This window comes from Saccopteryx bilineata, chromosome 3, assembly GCF_036850765.1.
Source record: "Saccopteryx bilineata isolate mSacBil1 chromosome 3, mSacBil1_pri_phased_curated, whole genome shotgun sequence".
NCBI lineage: Eukaryota > Metazoa > Chordata > Mammalia > Chiroptera > Emballonuridae > Saccopteryx > Saccopteryx bilineata.
The window spans coordinates 214,449,060-214,464,832 of record NC_089492.1 but is presented as its reverse complement, the minus strand read 5'-3'; the positions used below and the strand labels follow the sequence as shown (position 1 = coordinate 214,464,832).

Below are 15,773 nucleotides of genomic sequence, written 5' to 3'. Positions count from 1 at the left end.
GTAGCCAAGATGGCGGAGTGCTGAAGGAGAAGCCAGTTTGTGTAGAGAGGAGATGGGGAACAGAGGTGAATAAGGCTGGTGAGCTAGAAATCTTTGATTCTAGGCAACTAGGATAAGTCAGTGGCTTTGGGTACCCTGAATGGAAAGGGAAGTGTTTTCCCACTGTATGTATTTCTTGCCTGCTGGGTGCAAGCTAGGATTAAAGGTAATGGCCCACCAGTTCTTGGCTCTGTTGTTTCATTACCGTCTGTCCGAATCAAATGCGAAACTGTATGGGCCAGGTGACTGTGATGGTGGCCATGGCTACTGCCTTTACAATTACCTTTTAGGTTCTTAACAGCAATGTTGAATCTTTCTAATCATGGTGAGATCTAGGATTTGTGAACATATATTATGACTCTTTTAGAGGTTAAATTATAATTACACAAAGTTCATCTCCAATTCAGTTGTTGTTTTTGTCCCCTGACTTCCAAAATAACACATTGTGAAGTGATCTTCTACTTGCTTAAAAACATACCAAAAATTAACAGTTAATTGTAGATAAATCAATGATCAAACTAATATTGCAAAATCTTTAAAATGATAAAATCTAGCTGGTAGATATATAGGTATTTACTGCATAATTGTCAACTTATATTTTAAAATGTTCATAATAAATATTGATAAAAAAGACACTAATGCTCCTTTATGTATAGTTTGGCTGGCTTTACAGGTGAGTTTTGACATGGGTACAGATCAAATACAAGTTCATAACCTTGGACAGACAGCACTTTATGCTCTGACATTTCTTATCTACCAGTTTAGACAAGCTGTGTTCACTTACCTGATGATTCAAACTTGCTCTTAGGTTAAAATGTGGGTTTAACAATGGCTATGGTGGGTGGTGTTAGGCAAGAACAGACGCAAACTGACTGGCAACCTGCCTCCCGAACAAAGGTCAAGAACAAGCGGTCACTGTTCAATAACTGCAGCTGTGAAAGAATGTGAGCAGCAGGCTCTGCTGTCTTAACTTCCATGAAAACATCTTAGAGGTGAGGACTTTCCCTTTTCTTGATTTAATATCCATTGTACTTTCCTAAAGTGGGAATTTTAAACTCTCATTTGAAGAGTAAAATTTCCAAAGAAGTATGTAGAATAATGAGGCCAACAGGTACGACATAAATACATCCATTAAGAAAAAAAAGAAAAGATGAACTCAAAATGACTTAAAAGCATGCCTGTGGCCTTATCAAACAAGAATTGAGTTTAACCCACCTCAGGGGCAATGTTTAGGTATTTTTCTCACTTGCTTTAAACAAACACTGGCCATCGAGAAAACAAAAACATTAAATGTAGTGCCTGTCTCCCAAAATGGTCTCTGATATTCTTTCTAAGGGAGAGTTCTATTTATAGAGTCCATTCAACTTCATGAAAATATTTTCTTTTGGTAAGATAAAAAATAGGTTTTTCCAGTTCTAGAAAGAAGTGTACACTAAAGTGAATCAGGCCAAAATTAAGAGGACAGTGTTTGCTCACAAGTTCTGAAAAGAAATAAATAATACATTTTTTAAATTATTTATTTATTTTAGAGAGAGAGGAACAGAAAGAGAGACAAAAATATCGATCTGTTCCTGTATGTGCCCTGACAGGGGATTGAAGCCACAACCCTGGCATATCAGCATGATGCTCTAACCAATTGAGCTTTCTGGCCAAGACTGAACAATACATTTTAACAAGAGGTTTTTTTTGTGTTTTTGTTTTTTGTTTTTTTTCATTTTTCCAAAGCTGGAAACAGGAGGCAGTCAGACAGACTCCCGCATGCACCCGACCGGGATCCACCTGGCATACCCACCAGGGGGCGATGCTCTGCCCCTCTGGGGTGTTGCTCTGTTGCATCCAGAGCCATTCTAGCGCCTGGGGCAGAGGCCAAGGAGCCATCCCCAGCGCCCGGGCCATCTTTGCTCCAATGGAGCCTTAGCTGCGGGAGGGGAAGAGAGAGACAGAGAGGAAGGAGAGGGGGAGGGGTGGAGAAGCTGATGGGCGCTTCTCCTGTGTGCCCTGGCCGGGAATCGAACCCGGGACTCCTGCACGCCAGGCTGATGCTCTACCACTGAGCCAACCGGCAGGGCCACAAGAGCTTTTTTAATACCTTCTTTTTTTTAATGGTGAGATGCACTTTTTCATACATGTCATTTATTTATTTTTACATTTCGATAGCATTTGAACTGTTGATTATGTTGTGTGCTTATCACCCAAAGTCCAATCATTTTCTGTCACCATATATTTGTCCCTCTTTACTCCCCCTACCCCTGGTAAGCACTTCACTTTTATCTATGTCTATGCACATGTCATTTAAATAATTGTTTATACTGAAGTCTATGGCAAAAAACAAAAATTACTACCCAAATATTACCAATCCATTAACCTTTTTTTTTCTTTTAAGCGAGGGGTGGGAGATGCGAGACAGGAAGGAAGAGAGACAAGAGAGGAGAGAAATGAGAAGCATCAACTCATAGTTGTGGCACTTCAGTTATTCATTGATTGCTTCTCATACGTGCCTTGACCAGGGGGCTCTAGCTGAACCAGTGACCCCTTGTTCAAGCCAGAAACATTTGGGTTCAAGCCAGAGACCGTGGGGTCATGCCGACCCCATGCTCAAGCCAGTGACCCCATGCTTTAGCTGGTGAGCCTGTGCTCAAGCTGGATGAACCCGTGCTCAAGCCCGCAACCTCACAGTTTTGAACCTGGGGCCTCAGTGTTGATGCTCTATCCACTGCACCATCACCAGTCAGGTACCAATCCACTAACTTTTTGTCACTAATTTTCCTAAGGCCACACTAGTCCCTCCAAAAACAAATGTCATTTTTTAAAAAAAGGTAATGTTACTTTCCTAACCACAGATAGTCAGAAGTGAATGTCTGAAAAATTACATAAACATGGCATCTTCTAGTCCTTGTCTTTTTCTAAGAATAAGACAACCATTCTCTGAGAATCCCCTCATATTCATTCATTGATCAATAATAACTGAACATCTATGTTATAGTTCTGGGCATATGGGCAATGAACTAAATATCCAAGGTGTCTGCTGCCATGGAGACTACATTCTAAAAGGGTGGACATAGATAAAAAATCAACAAGGTAATTTTAGATAGTGATAAATGCCTTGTAAAAAATGAGCTAGGGGTAATATGACGGTGACAATGTATTTTTTTAAGTTTTTCTTCTTAAATTTAGTTTAAATGTAAATATTGTCCGAAAATGTAAGTGTTTAGAGTTTAATCAAATAGTACCATAACTATTTGGTACTTGTTAGGAGAAACAGAAATTGCCCTCTTCTTTCTCCCCCAATTCTCCAAGCAGCTTACTGACTGGCTTTTCAGAGCCTGTCTCCAAAGTGACACTTGAGGAGTCGAGTGAAATGACAGAAAAAGAGCTAGCCAAGTAAGATCTGGACACGGAGTGTTCCAGACAGAGAAGGGCAAGTACAGAGATCCTAAGACCAGAGTGTGGTCCTTGATGTTGCTAGAGCACAGGGAGCAAGGGGAAAGGCCTAGGAAATGACGTGGTTTACCCCTTTTAAAAGAACAAATGGGTTGTGGGCGTGGAGAGAGGAGGGTGATAGCAGAGATGGAAGAGGAAGGGACTGAGGTGATAGTGGCTAGGTGTTAGCAGTAACCAACTGCGCAGTGTCCAGATGTAGCATAGTCAGAACTGGTGATGGGTTGGGTAGGGGGAGGGAAAACAAGACTCAATCTGGGGGCAATAGGAAGAGATGAAGATTAGGGAAGCGTTGTGGTAATTTCTCACTGCTCAGCCTGCACAGGATCTGAAACCTCTTCTTATAGTCATAGATTTTACACTGTGCAAGTTTCTGGGAAAGGTTGCTAGCTAATTGTTCCAGCTCCTGGAAGTTGGGGCACAACGACGCTTCTGTCAGGGGCCCTGAGCCAGGAGTGGTGCTGAGCAGCAGGGATGTTTCCTAACCGAGCCCAGTGGCTGGTCTGCGGCAGTCGCAGCAACAGCGGCGCCTTCAGCAGGCAGAGCCTTGGTTACTATCCTTTGTTCACTTAGCCTCCCTTAGTCCTATTTTTTTCCAAGTCTATTTCCCTAGATTTCCAATTTAAAAAGTTACCTAAAAGATATAAAGGACACAAATCTTACAGATGCAATTTGATATGTAAACATATCACAGGAAAGTCCCACCTAGATAAAACATTTTTAGCATCCTAAAACAGCCTTCCCTCTAATACAAGTATTTTTAAAAATAAATTTCTGCCTAAGGTAACCAGTCAGTTTTTGGCTGAGTCAGAATGTGATCAAGAACTCTAATTTCTGGACTTTCAATGTTTATTGAATATGAGGCTTAGTGAATTCAGAAAGATGTTTGGGGGCAGGGTAAGGTAAAGAGTGAAAGAGCATTCCTGTTTGTGCCCAAGTCCTCAGGTCACTAAGACTCGGATAAGTCTGACAACTAAACATGTTACAACTTTGTCACTACCCAAGAACTTAAAATTTGGTAGTTTAAAATTATAAAATCTTAAGACTCAAAGTCATTGGGTGGTCTGGAACTAACTTCTTTTCAGGAATTATACCACTACCCAAACCTGTTTCTTTAGGGTCCCTAATTTAAGGCTGCACAATCTGAAATCTTCCAGGCAGTTATGATGCAGGACTTTGCTTAGATGTATATGAAGTCCTCTTGCTTTCTTATGCTTGCAGTGACTCCGTGGGCATCATTACCAGGTACAGAAGCATTAGTAATTTTGGCTAAAAGGACATTATAAAACATTTTGATAACTATAGTATTAATAAGAGCAACATCCATTTTACAAAGCTTATTTTTTTAAAAAAATGAAGTCATCTCATTTGATGGTAATGCCATACTTCAGTTGCTTAGGCCTTAGTCCTTCTTCTCACAGTCAACCAGGAGACTCTTTTGGCTCCTAATTCCAAAATATATCCAGAATACAACCATTTCTCCTCACATCTATCTCTACTTCCCTGGTCTGAGCAGCCACCTTTCTTGACTAGATTACTGCAAAACTGGATGCTAGAAGGTAATAGAGAAATGCCTTCAAAGTTCTGAAAGAAAAGGAGTTTGAACCTAGAACTGCAGGTCAATCAAAATGAAATGTGAAAAAGAAATAAAGGCCTTTTCAGACATGCAAGGACTCAAAGTTCATCTCCCATGAACCCTTTTTGTGTGTGTTGGGGAGGGGGGAGTGCAATAGTTATAAATATATTTCAGCAACAAATAAACAAAAAATTAAAGAATGTGACACGAAACAAGAACAACATAACACAACATAGGGATGCAAAGAAAATATATACCAGGATGATAGCTAAAAATCACTTTGTCCACATTTGATAAAGTTGATTCAAAAGCTTAAAATGGTATCAGGGTTATAGTGAAGAAGAAATTTTTCTTCTGTCAAAGTACAATAAATAAAGGTAAAAATCTATATACTTCAGAAATCCCAGGATGAGAGATAAAAGCACTCTGAACACACTTGGTAATTCAACAGTATGATAAAATAAGTGTTATAGTGAAGAAAGCAGTTTTCCTCTGTCTAAAAAAAAAAGCAATTACTCCAGAAAAAAAAAATCTGCAAAAGCCATGTCCCAATTATGAAGGAAATAACATAGTATGATTTAGAGAAATTGATGGCTATAAGATGAAATGATTCATTTGACCTTTAGCATAGAATATTCTGCTTAAATCACCATACACTTAGGATACGAGATGGGATATGTTGGAAACACAATCACCTGGTTTACCTGAGAATACTTTTGCATAATCTAGCACATAACTGCTAGTTATTGCTTTGCAGTTTTTAGAATCAACATATAAAGAAAAAACCAGTCAATTATAGTTCCCCAAAACAAAACACATCTATTAACACTGATTATATAAACCAACAGTATAACTTAGAGAAGTTAGATGGTAAAGGGTAGTAGTAAGTTGAAAAGAAAGTATATGGTTGGTCGTTTCCACAATAGCAGGGAGTCAAGAGATATGTTTAAAACTGATGGCTCAAGAAATAAACATTACTCGTTAACATTATAAAGGAAACCAAAAGACCTAAAAACAGAAAATGGGGAGAAGAAATGAAATGACATAAATTGCTTGTCAATCATAATGGATAATCAACACATACTGTTTAAATCAGGCATCCCCAAACTAGGGCCTGCAGGCTGCATGGGGCCCCTTGAGGCCATTTATCTGGCCCCCGCTGCACTTCCAGAAGGGGCACCTCTTTCATTGGTGGTCAGTGAGAGGAGCATAGTTCCCATTGAAATACTGGTCAGTTTGTTGATTTAAATTTACTTGTTCTTTATTTTAAATATTGTATTTGTTCCCGTTTTGTTTTTTTTACTTTAAAATAAGATATGTGCAGTGTGCATAGGGATTCGTTCATAGTTTTTTTTTATAGTCCGGCCCTCCAACGGTCTGAGGGACAGTGAACTGGCCCCCTGTGTAAAAAGTTTGGGGACCCCTGGCTTAAATGGTAAGTCAAGGAACAGCAGCAATAATCCTCAAGTGACGGAAGTAGTAGTACCTTAAAGAATAAAGAAGTTGTACACCTGAATGGTATATAATGTTATTAACCAATGTTACTTCAATAAATTTAATTTTTTAAAAAGTGGTTGCTACCTCTGAGAAGTGGGGTTGGTGTATATGGCAGAGAGGAGCACTTTTACTTTTTTTTTTTATTTACCTGAATTATTTAAATTTTTTATTCAGGTACAAGCACTGAATTTAATTGCTTTTAATCCTAAAAAACATTAGGACTGGCAGGCTTCCACTGTAGGAAGGTCCCTGGAGATTATAAAAAGCATGTATAAAAACTCAAAAAGGATTTGAACTAAAAGTCTACTTAAAATAAAGGCATAAACTTACTAAGCATTACCGAATATCACAAAAGTTGATTAAAGAGGCTTATAGTTATGTCTCAGTAATTTAGACATAAAAAAGTTAGCACTTTCTTTTTAAAATGACAGAGATTAATTTTAGAACCATTCCCACCCAAAATAATATAATAAAAGTGGCCCTTAAAATATACCAGATTCTGGAAAATTCAATTATGGGAAAAAAAAGTCATTATACAATATTTATTTATAAAAAACATGATGGTCCAATACTTTAACATGTTTGTTTAAAAAGAATGACATTAAAATAAGAGATCCTTAAAATCATTATGACAGCATGACAGCAAGATTATAATATTTTAATAAAACTTTTACAGTCTGGAACAATTTACGCAGCTCATACAACATACATGATATAGGAAACGAGAAGACTGAGACAGTCTCTACAAATTATTTAAAGTACATTTCTTTGACTGCTCACTCAATATATGTACCTGTCACATATTCTTTTGGTATTCTTCTGGATTGCTACACAAAGCTTAACAACTAAAAATTTCACATAAAAATATTTATTTATCTGAGTTTTTAAAAAACAATTGAGTATTCAGATTAAATTAAAAGGTGTTCTGTTTACCAATGTATATTGCATAGAAAGTTAAATACTTTAATATTTAGAAAAACATCAAGAAGTCAGGTTTTTTCATGGCTGCTACATCTTTAAGTTGGCAATTCAAATTTTATTTATAACGTTATACATTTTGTAGGTATGAAAGTTTTTTAAAATACATCCTAATTTTTAAAAAGGCTTCTAAATGTACATTTTCAAACACTGCTGTGATTGCTATAATGAATACCCTGTAGGTATAATTAGTTAAAATAAGTTAATTTTTTAAAATCAGTTAACATATAGTGTGCTGGCAAGATTTCTTTAGAAACAAATGAAAGTAATTATAAAGTCAATGTTATAAACATACTACTACAAATAAATACGTTTTATGCATAATTACTTTTTTTAAAAAAAAGCAGAACTTAAAAATGTATAGAATAGGTGAAGATTTTTATAATCTAAGTCACCAGTGTAGGAATCTGGGCACTCAATCCTTTAAATTAGAGGATTTCAATTTAAAGATGACTGACTTCTCACTGGTGATATTGTGACTTTCTGTAAATCAAAAAAAGTCTATTATTTTTATCCAGGTGTGTCTAGCGTTTTGGTTCATGTTTTTCTATGCAACACCTCTTTTAACTTAAATATTTTTTCCCTGAAAACAGCATTCTTAAGCTAATGATTTTGGCCTCATGACATATATATTTTAAAGATACATTTGATTCTGTAACCAATCCCTCCCTTCATTCTAGTATCTATACATATATGCACTTATAAATATATACATATTTTCAAGATTATAAAAATATTTAATTTTTGTAAGCTTAAATAATTACTAACCATTACTAGAAAATACATTACTATTTGTATAATTTTACTTTTATTTATACAAAGGCTTTCTTATAGCAGCATTTGCATTGCAAATGAAATGTGGTCAAATGATATTGCAGTGTACACAGACTCACACTGCAAACCCAGCTGAGCAGCTGTGATGCTGCTCCAAAGGGAACATCTGCTTCAACTACCGAAGAGCCGATCCTGTAAAGTACAAAAGTCTTGAGGGGCCAATAACTTATCTGAACCTTGTAAGTGCATTTAAAGTTATCTCCACAGAATCGGCAAGACTTATTAAATTATATCCAAAAAGTTCAAGTTATCTTTACCCCAAGTAAAATTTTCTAATGCAATAAGTAAAAATTATATTAGTGAATAGTGTTTTTAATTGAATGGCATTAACTTATTAGAAATTAACTAAAGGCTTCAAGAATAAAAAAATAAAAACATCACTGTGAGAAAGTAAGAAAGATTTGAAACTTTAAAACATGAAAAACCAAATAAAAACTATCTCAAACGCTCATACTAAGCTTGTTTTTGTTGAGCTCACGCTCCAGATTTCCAATCAATGTATCAATACTTTCTTGTAGATCTCTGAGATTGACTTTTCGATCCACTGTAGACTCAATTGTCTGCATTGTCAAATATGTCTGAAATGTGCACTCCTTGGACAAGGGAATTGGCTGTTTAATCATTATATCAGGTCCATACATTTTGCTGCAATTGTCTCCATCTTCTGAAGGAACATCATCATAATCCACATCATTGAAATTTTCTTTGGCATTTAAAAAGTAGTTTTCTCCGCAGCTGCTCCAGTCTCCTGCATAACGATTGCTAAGTGGGCTGTCTAACCTAGTTTGCCGTGGCCTAAGTACTCTTGCTGAATCAGTGCCACTCAGATTTAACAAGTGAGGTCGTTCCTTCTTCTTCCTCAAATAATTAAGCGAAGACTTCTGCTCTGTTGATTCTTTGACGGTTAAATGTTGCACTAGAAACAAACAATAAATTTGCTTTGTTGATAGTAATCCAACCAGCCTTTAAAAAATAGAGCTAAAGATAAGCCATTCATTAACTATGAACATGCATTAAAACAAAAACATGCACACTATCAAAGAAAGCATTCCATAATTATTTTTTCTATCACCAGACATAATCAAGATTAGGGACAGAAGCTAGTAGACTGTACAGTGGTGCTGATTCATGCTATATCATAACATTCCCAAACAAATCAAATTTCCCATGTTGATTAATTTCTGGTTATCACTTGGCCATAATTCAAACAGTAGCTAAGCTGGTAGCTTCTTCTAAATTAAAAGCTACAGCAAAAGGCAGGCAAGGCATGTTGATGTACTAATAAAACAAAACAAAAAGTTCCTTTGTCTGCAAACATCTAAATGAGGCAAAAGCAGCTAAAGTGCTCAGTCAAAAAGTGCTGACCTTTGTGGGGTTTTTTGCAATTCTATTAGCAGCAGTGTCATAATTTACTTTACCAAGCAGCCCAAATTTCACTTTGATAAAATGCATGGATACTATACTTGACCACTGGTTACCTGAGTTGGATTATACAGCATTAGCTACTAATAGTCTTCGTTTATTGCCTGAAAATAGTACAGATATTTTATTTTCCCAGTCTGGTGAGGTATCTAACAATCTCAAATAACATTCCTCATATTAAGATTAATTTCTGCTAAGAATATGCATAGTTCTGTCTATTCAGATTACCAGAGACACACATTCTTTTGTAACAAACCAACGCTTCACCATCTACTCTTTTGTGTATATTGAACAAAACATCTGTCTAAGGCTCTTCTGGTATACAAAACGAATTTATATTAAAGATTGAGGCATAGCTATTAAAACCTGTCCATAATACTTCTCTCTTTCTGCTTGTTTATTCTCTGTTAATAAGTACCTCTCCATTTATATTTCTCTAAGATAAAAGGAGCACATCATCAGTGAAAATGCAGCAACTTTACACTCTCCCCAACATACACTGAATGCTTTTTTCCTATTGTACAAAATAATAAAAAAAATACAAACATACATATGGTTCTAGTTTCCCAGACTTTGATATAGCATATTTCAGAGATCACAATTTTTTACCTAGATTTTAACTTGATAACTGTATAGATGTTTTTTTTAACACTTCTGTTTATTTGCATTTTATTATGGTTATTGTATATCATTACAAATCACTAAAAGCTCTTGATCAAACATTTTCTAGAAAATAAAGGTCTGATATTTTTACTTTAAATTCAGCTTTAATAACAATATAAAGAATGTCCTGTGCCAATAACTGATGTAATTGCAGAGACGATATTTAAATTTTTCCAGTTTAATTATTTATGCTTTTTCTCCTCTAGCTTTTTTTTTTTTTTGTATTTTTCTGAAGTTGGAAACAGGGAGGCAGTCAGACAGACTCCCGCATGCGCCCAACCGGGATCCACTCGGCACTCCCACCAGGGGGCTATGCTCTGCCCATCTGGGGCGTCGCTCTGTTGCAACCAGAGCCATTCTAGTGCCTGAGGCAGAGGCCACAGAGCCATCCTCAGCGCCTGGGCCAACTTTGCTCCAATGGAGCCTTGGCTGCGAGAAGGGAAGAGAGAGACAGAGAGGAAGGAGAGGGGGAAGGGTGGAGAAGCAGATGGGCGCTTCCCCTGTGTGCCCTGGCCGGGAATTGAACCCGGAACTCCTGCACACCAGGCTGATGCTCTACCAGAGCCAACTGGCCAGGACCTCCTCTAGCTTCTTATCTCCACTAAGTCTCCTTGTTTTTCTCTTAATTTTCAGTGCTATTTCTGTCCTTATGCTTAAGTGTCATGCCTGTTGCCTTTTTTTTTTTTTTCTGTATTTTTCTGAAGTGAGAAGCAGGGAGGCAGAGAGACAGACTCCCACATGCACCAGACTGGGATCCACCCAGCATGTCTACCAGGGGGCGATGCTCTGCCCTCCTGGGGTGTTGTTCCATTGCAACTGGAGCCATTCTAGCACCTGAAGCGGAGGCCATGGAGCCATCCTCAGCGCCCGGGCCAACTTTGCTCCAATGGAGCTTTGGCTGCAGGAGGGGAAGAGGGAGATAGCGAGAAAGGAGAGGGGGAAGGGTGGAGAAGCAGATGGGTGCTCCTCCTGTGTGCCCTGGCCGGGAATTGAGCCTGGGGCTTGCACACAATGGCTGATGCTCGACTGCTGAGCCAACTGGCCATGCCCTGTTGATTTGCCAGCCATTACAGTATTCTGCTAACCTTTGTGAACAAACCAAAGTAAAAACATTTTTGACTGTGTCTGAGCTTGTGTTACTGCACCTGTATTTTCTGACATTCACCTGCAAAACCCAGATTTTACTAAGTTGTTTAGCCAAGTGCCTAGTCAAACATTATTTTTGTATATTTTCTTGGAAAATATTTAAGAAACTGATCATAATGATATTTATATTTTTTAAACTAAAAATCCAATGTCTGAAGAATCAACCTCACTGGCTTTTTTTTTTTTTTTTTTGTATTTTTCTGAAGCTGGAAACGGGGAGAGACAGTCAGACAGACTCCCGAATGCGCCCGACCGGGATCCACCCGGCATGCCCACCAGGGGCGACGCTCTGCCCACCAGGGGGTGATGCTCTGCCCCTCCGGGGCGTCACTCTGCCGCGACCAGAGCCACTCTAGCGCCTGGGGCAGAGGCCAAGGAGCCATCCCCAGCGCCCGGGCCATCTTTGCTCCAATGGAGCCTTGGCTGCGGGAGGGGAAGAGAGAGACAGAGAGGAAGGGGGGGGGGTGGAGAAGCAAATGGGCACTTCTCCTATGTGCCCTGGCCGGGAATCGAACCCGGGTCCCCCGCACGTCAGGCCGACGCTCTACCACTGAGCCAACCGGCCAGGGCCCTCACTGGCTTTTAAACCACTGATGGTGAAATGGTTTCCTATTAATGCTGCAGAGAAAAGGGCTAATCTGAACCACTACAAAAAAGTCTAGTTTTTCCAGCACTGCTGACAACCTACTTTCAATAGAATGAAATAAAAAATGCAGCCTATGTGGTTGATGGAAAAGTCTTAATAAGTACAGAGAAACTTAATTTTCTTATCTTGTTTTCTAGCAATAGGTTTATATCTTTTTTTTTTTTTTTTTTTACTTTATTGATTCAGTGAGAGAGGAAGGAGAGAGAGAAAGGAACATTGATCTGATCCTATATGTGCCCTGAGCAGGAATCGAACCGGCAACCTCTGTGATTTGGGATGATGCTCTAACCAGCTAAGCTATCCGGCCAGGGTGGTTTATATCTTTAATCACAACTTTATTAGCCTTTTCTCAACAGTAAAATTGTCTTATTTAACAGAACACATTGTCCCTTGAGTACCAAGCACTCTTAGGATTTGGGAATATAAATCCCTGACCCCATGAAGCTTTGTCTAGCGAGGAAAATTTTTTTTTAAAAAGGGAGGGGTTAGGGAAAAAACCAATAGCTTTTCCAAAGAAAAGACCTGCCCCAAATCTAGTTATCATAGAAAATGTGATATAGCGCCTGACCAGGTGGTGGTGCAGTGGATAGAGCGTTGGACTGGGATGCGGAAGGACCCAGGTTCGAGACTCGAGGTCGCCAGCTTGAGCGCGGGCTCATGTGGCTTGAGCATAGAGCTCGCCAGCTTGGACCCAAGGTCGCTGGCTCCAGCAGGGGGTTACTCGGTCTGCTGAAGGCCCGCGGTCAAGGCACATGTGAGAAAGCAATCAATGAACAACTAAGAAGTCGCAACGCGCAACGAGAAACTGATGATTGATGCTTCTCATCTCTCTCCGTTCCTGTCTGTCTGTCCCTGTCTATCTCTGCCTCTGTAAAAAAAAACAAAAAACAAAAACAAAAACAAAACAACAAAAATGTGATATAGCAAACAGCTGGTCTGGAGCCACACCCTTTACAGCTATTTCCCCATCTGTAAAGTAAAAGGGTGGCGTATCAGTAATTTTCAATATTCTCCTTAAAACAGCAAACCTTTCTTTTTTTTTTTTTTTACAGAGACAGAGAAAGTCAGAGAAAGGGATAGTTAGGGACAGATAGGAATGAAGAGAGATGAGAAGTATCAATCATTAGTTTTTCTTTGCGACACCTTAGTTGTTCATTGACTGCTTTCTCATATGTGCCTTGACCGTGGGCCTTCAGCAGACCGAGTAACCCCTTGCTCGAGCTAGCGACCTTGGTCCAAGCTGGTGAGCTTTTGCTCAAACCAGATGAACCCTCACTCAAGCTGGCGACCTCGGGGTCTTGAAGCTGGGTCTTCCGCATTCCAGTCCGATGCTCTATCCACCGCGCCACCGCCTGGTCAGACAACAAACCTATTTTTAAAAAGCAACAATTTTGTAAAAGACTACTACATTAAAATAAGATGAAAAGATAAGACTGTTTTGGTCAAAAGGGAAATGTGCTTCCATTATGTTCCCAGGCATGTTACCAATCTAGCCCTGAAGCTGCTTTCAAAGAACCTTAGGGCTTTGGCAGAGAAAAATCTGAAAAACTGTTGGCAGAATTATTTTACCTTCCAAAGCCAATAAGCTAGTGTTCTAATTGAGCATTCTGAAGACAAGATTTATCAAATGGAAAGTTCAAAGCAAGTTATAATCTTGCCCCAAACAATAAAACTCCACCAAACAAAAAGTTAAGAATGTAAAAAGAAAATGTAGAACCAACTCTTTTAACTCTGGAGAAGGGGAAATTACAGAAAGAAAAATAATTAAGATATGCAGCAAGCAGAGCCAAAACTGTTGACTGAATTCATAAGAGGGGCATTCACCAATTAATATGCTATGGGTCATTCTCTGTGTCACCATCATCCTCAGGCTCACACCTACTTGATGTGCCTGCTTTACATCTACTTGATGTCTGCCTCTTCTTGAATCCAAAAGCAAATGATTTAGAGGCACTTGCTCTTTCCTCTCATCTCTCTGCCCTGTTCTGTCCTTTGTCTGGGGCAGTATAACTAAAGAAAAATAAAAGATGATAGAAAAGAGGCAGTTATTTATAAACCCAAGAACACAAATCTTTGGGATGAGGTTTAATACAGAAGGAGTCAGTTGTTTGAGGCCATCACTGAACCTGAAACTGAAACCTGCTTTTTCTATCACAAAGAATATACTTTAAATTTGCTTTTATACCCAAAACTAAGGTGTCTATTACAAAATAATGAAATGGCATTAACCTCTGGTAAATAACTAATGATAAAGAACTCAGGTACTTATAGTAAACTCCAGGCAGCAAGTGTTCGTTTGTGATTAGAATAAGAGGGTTCCTCTCCCAATTCCAGATGCTTATTAGAATTAAAGTAATTTTAGGAAAAAGCTAGAAAACATTCAAAACTTTACATTTTTTAAATTTATTTATTTTAGTGAGGAGAGAGAAAGGGGGGGTGAAGGAGGGAGGAGCAAGAAGCATCAACTCCCATATGTGCCTTGACCAGGCAAACCCAGGGTTTTGAACTGGCGACCTCAGTGTTCCAGGTCGATGCTTTATCCACTGTGTCACCACAGGTTAGGCACAAATTCAAAACTTTAATCCGAGTGAGTCTTTATATTGGGCACCAAATGCAGAAACCATAACAATTATACAGAGAAGGTTGACTCAGGATTTTAAAATAATAATACATATTAATTCAGTTAAAATACCAATTAGAAATGATTTTAAAGCCTATGCTTAAATAAAAGCAAAAATTTTAACTTGCTAAATTTACTAGTTGAAAAATTTTAATAGCTTAAATTTTAATTCACTTTTTAAAAAGTTAGATTTATTTTAAAAGACTAAATCAGACATTGCCTTGTACTTTAATCTATTTTCACATATGTCTATAAAAAAGTAACAAAACACATTTACTGAGGGCTAACTTTGTGTTAAATACTCCATTCACTGCCTTAGATGCTTTATCTCAACCTTCACAACCACCCTGAGGTTGGCACTGTTTACAGAGAAGCTAACTGAGGTTTAGGGAACGGAGGTATTTGCCTGAGCCCACGCTGCTGGTGAGTGCCACAAATCCAAATCTGAATCCAAGCCTGACTCCAGGGCCAATACACTTTAACCACGGTACCTAGGTACTCTAATATGGGGAGGGAAGCAGGGGTTACTTCAGGATAACAAAAATTTTAAATACAGGACCCTTTATGAGACACCTACCCTATTTTTCACTCCATAAGACACACTTTCCCCCCAAAAAAGTGGAGGGGAAGATGCCCGTGCGTCTTATGGAGCGAAAAATACAGTATTTTATTAAATATTTTAACACATCATTTGGTTCAGAATATATTATTTTTCTCCTTAAAACCCTAGGTGTGTCTTGTGTCTTATGGCTAGGTGCGTCTTATGGAGAGAAAAATATGGTTATTAAATACATATTCCTTTTAGCTCTGGAACTATATAAGAGATATATGAGGAAAATAACTGTCAGCCTTTTGTTATTGACTTTTATAAGGAATGGATAAGGAAGATAAAAAGATTAGAGATAACTGTTAAT

At 38.3% G+C, this 15,773-nt stretch overlaps 1 protein-coding gene and 1 non-coding gene across 3 annotated transcripts in view; both read right to left on the bottom strand.

The window, feature by feature from the left end:
- Positions 1–7,119: 7,119 nt before the first annotated feature.
- Positions 7,120–15,773, bottom strand: part of SYDE2 (synapse defective Rho GTPase homolog 2) — a 46,846-nt gene continuing 38,192 nt past the window's right edge. The window contains exons 7-8 of one of the 2 annotated variants that reach the window (XM_066268764.1): positions 9,841–9,888; positions 9,141–9,278 (exon numbers count right to left, since the gene is read on the bottom strand). In XM_066268764.1, the coding sequence (XP_066124861.1) occupies positions 9,851–9,888 (38 nt within the window). In that variant the 3' untranslated portion in view covers positions 9,141–9,278; positions 9,841–9,850. Of the gene's footprint in view, positions 9,279–9,840; positions 9,889–15,773 lie in introns of both variants that reach the window. The other variant, XM_066268763.1, reaches the window with a different exon arrangement.
- Positions 12,088–12,163, bottom strand: TRNAV-GAC (transfer RNA valine (anticodon GAC)). The gene has a single exon. It is a non-coding gene; the product is annotated as a tRNA-Val (tRNA).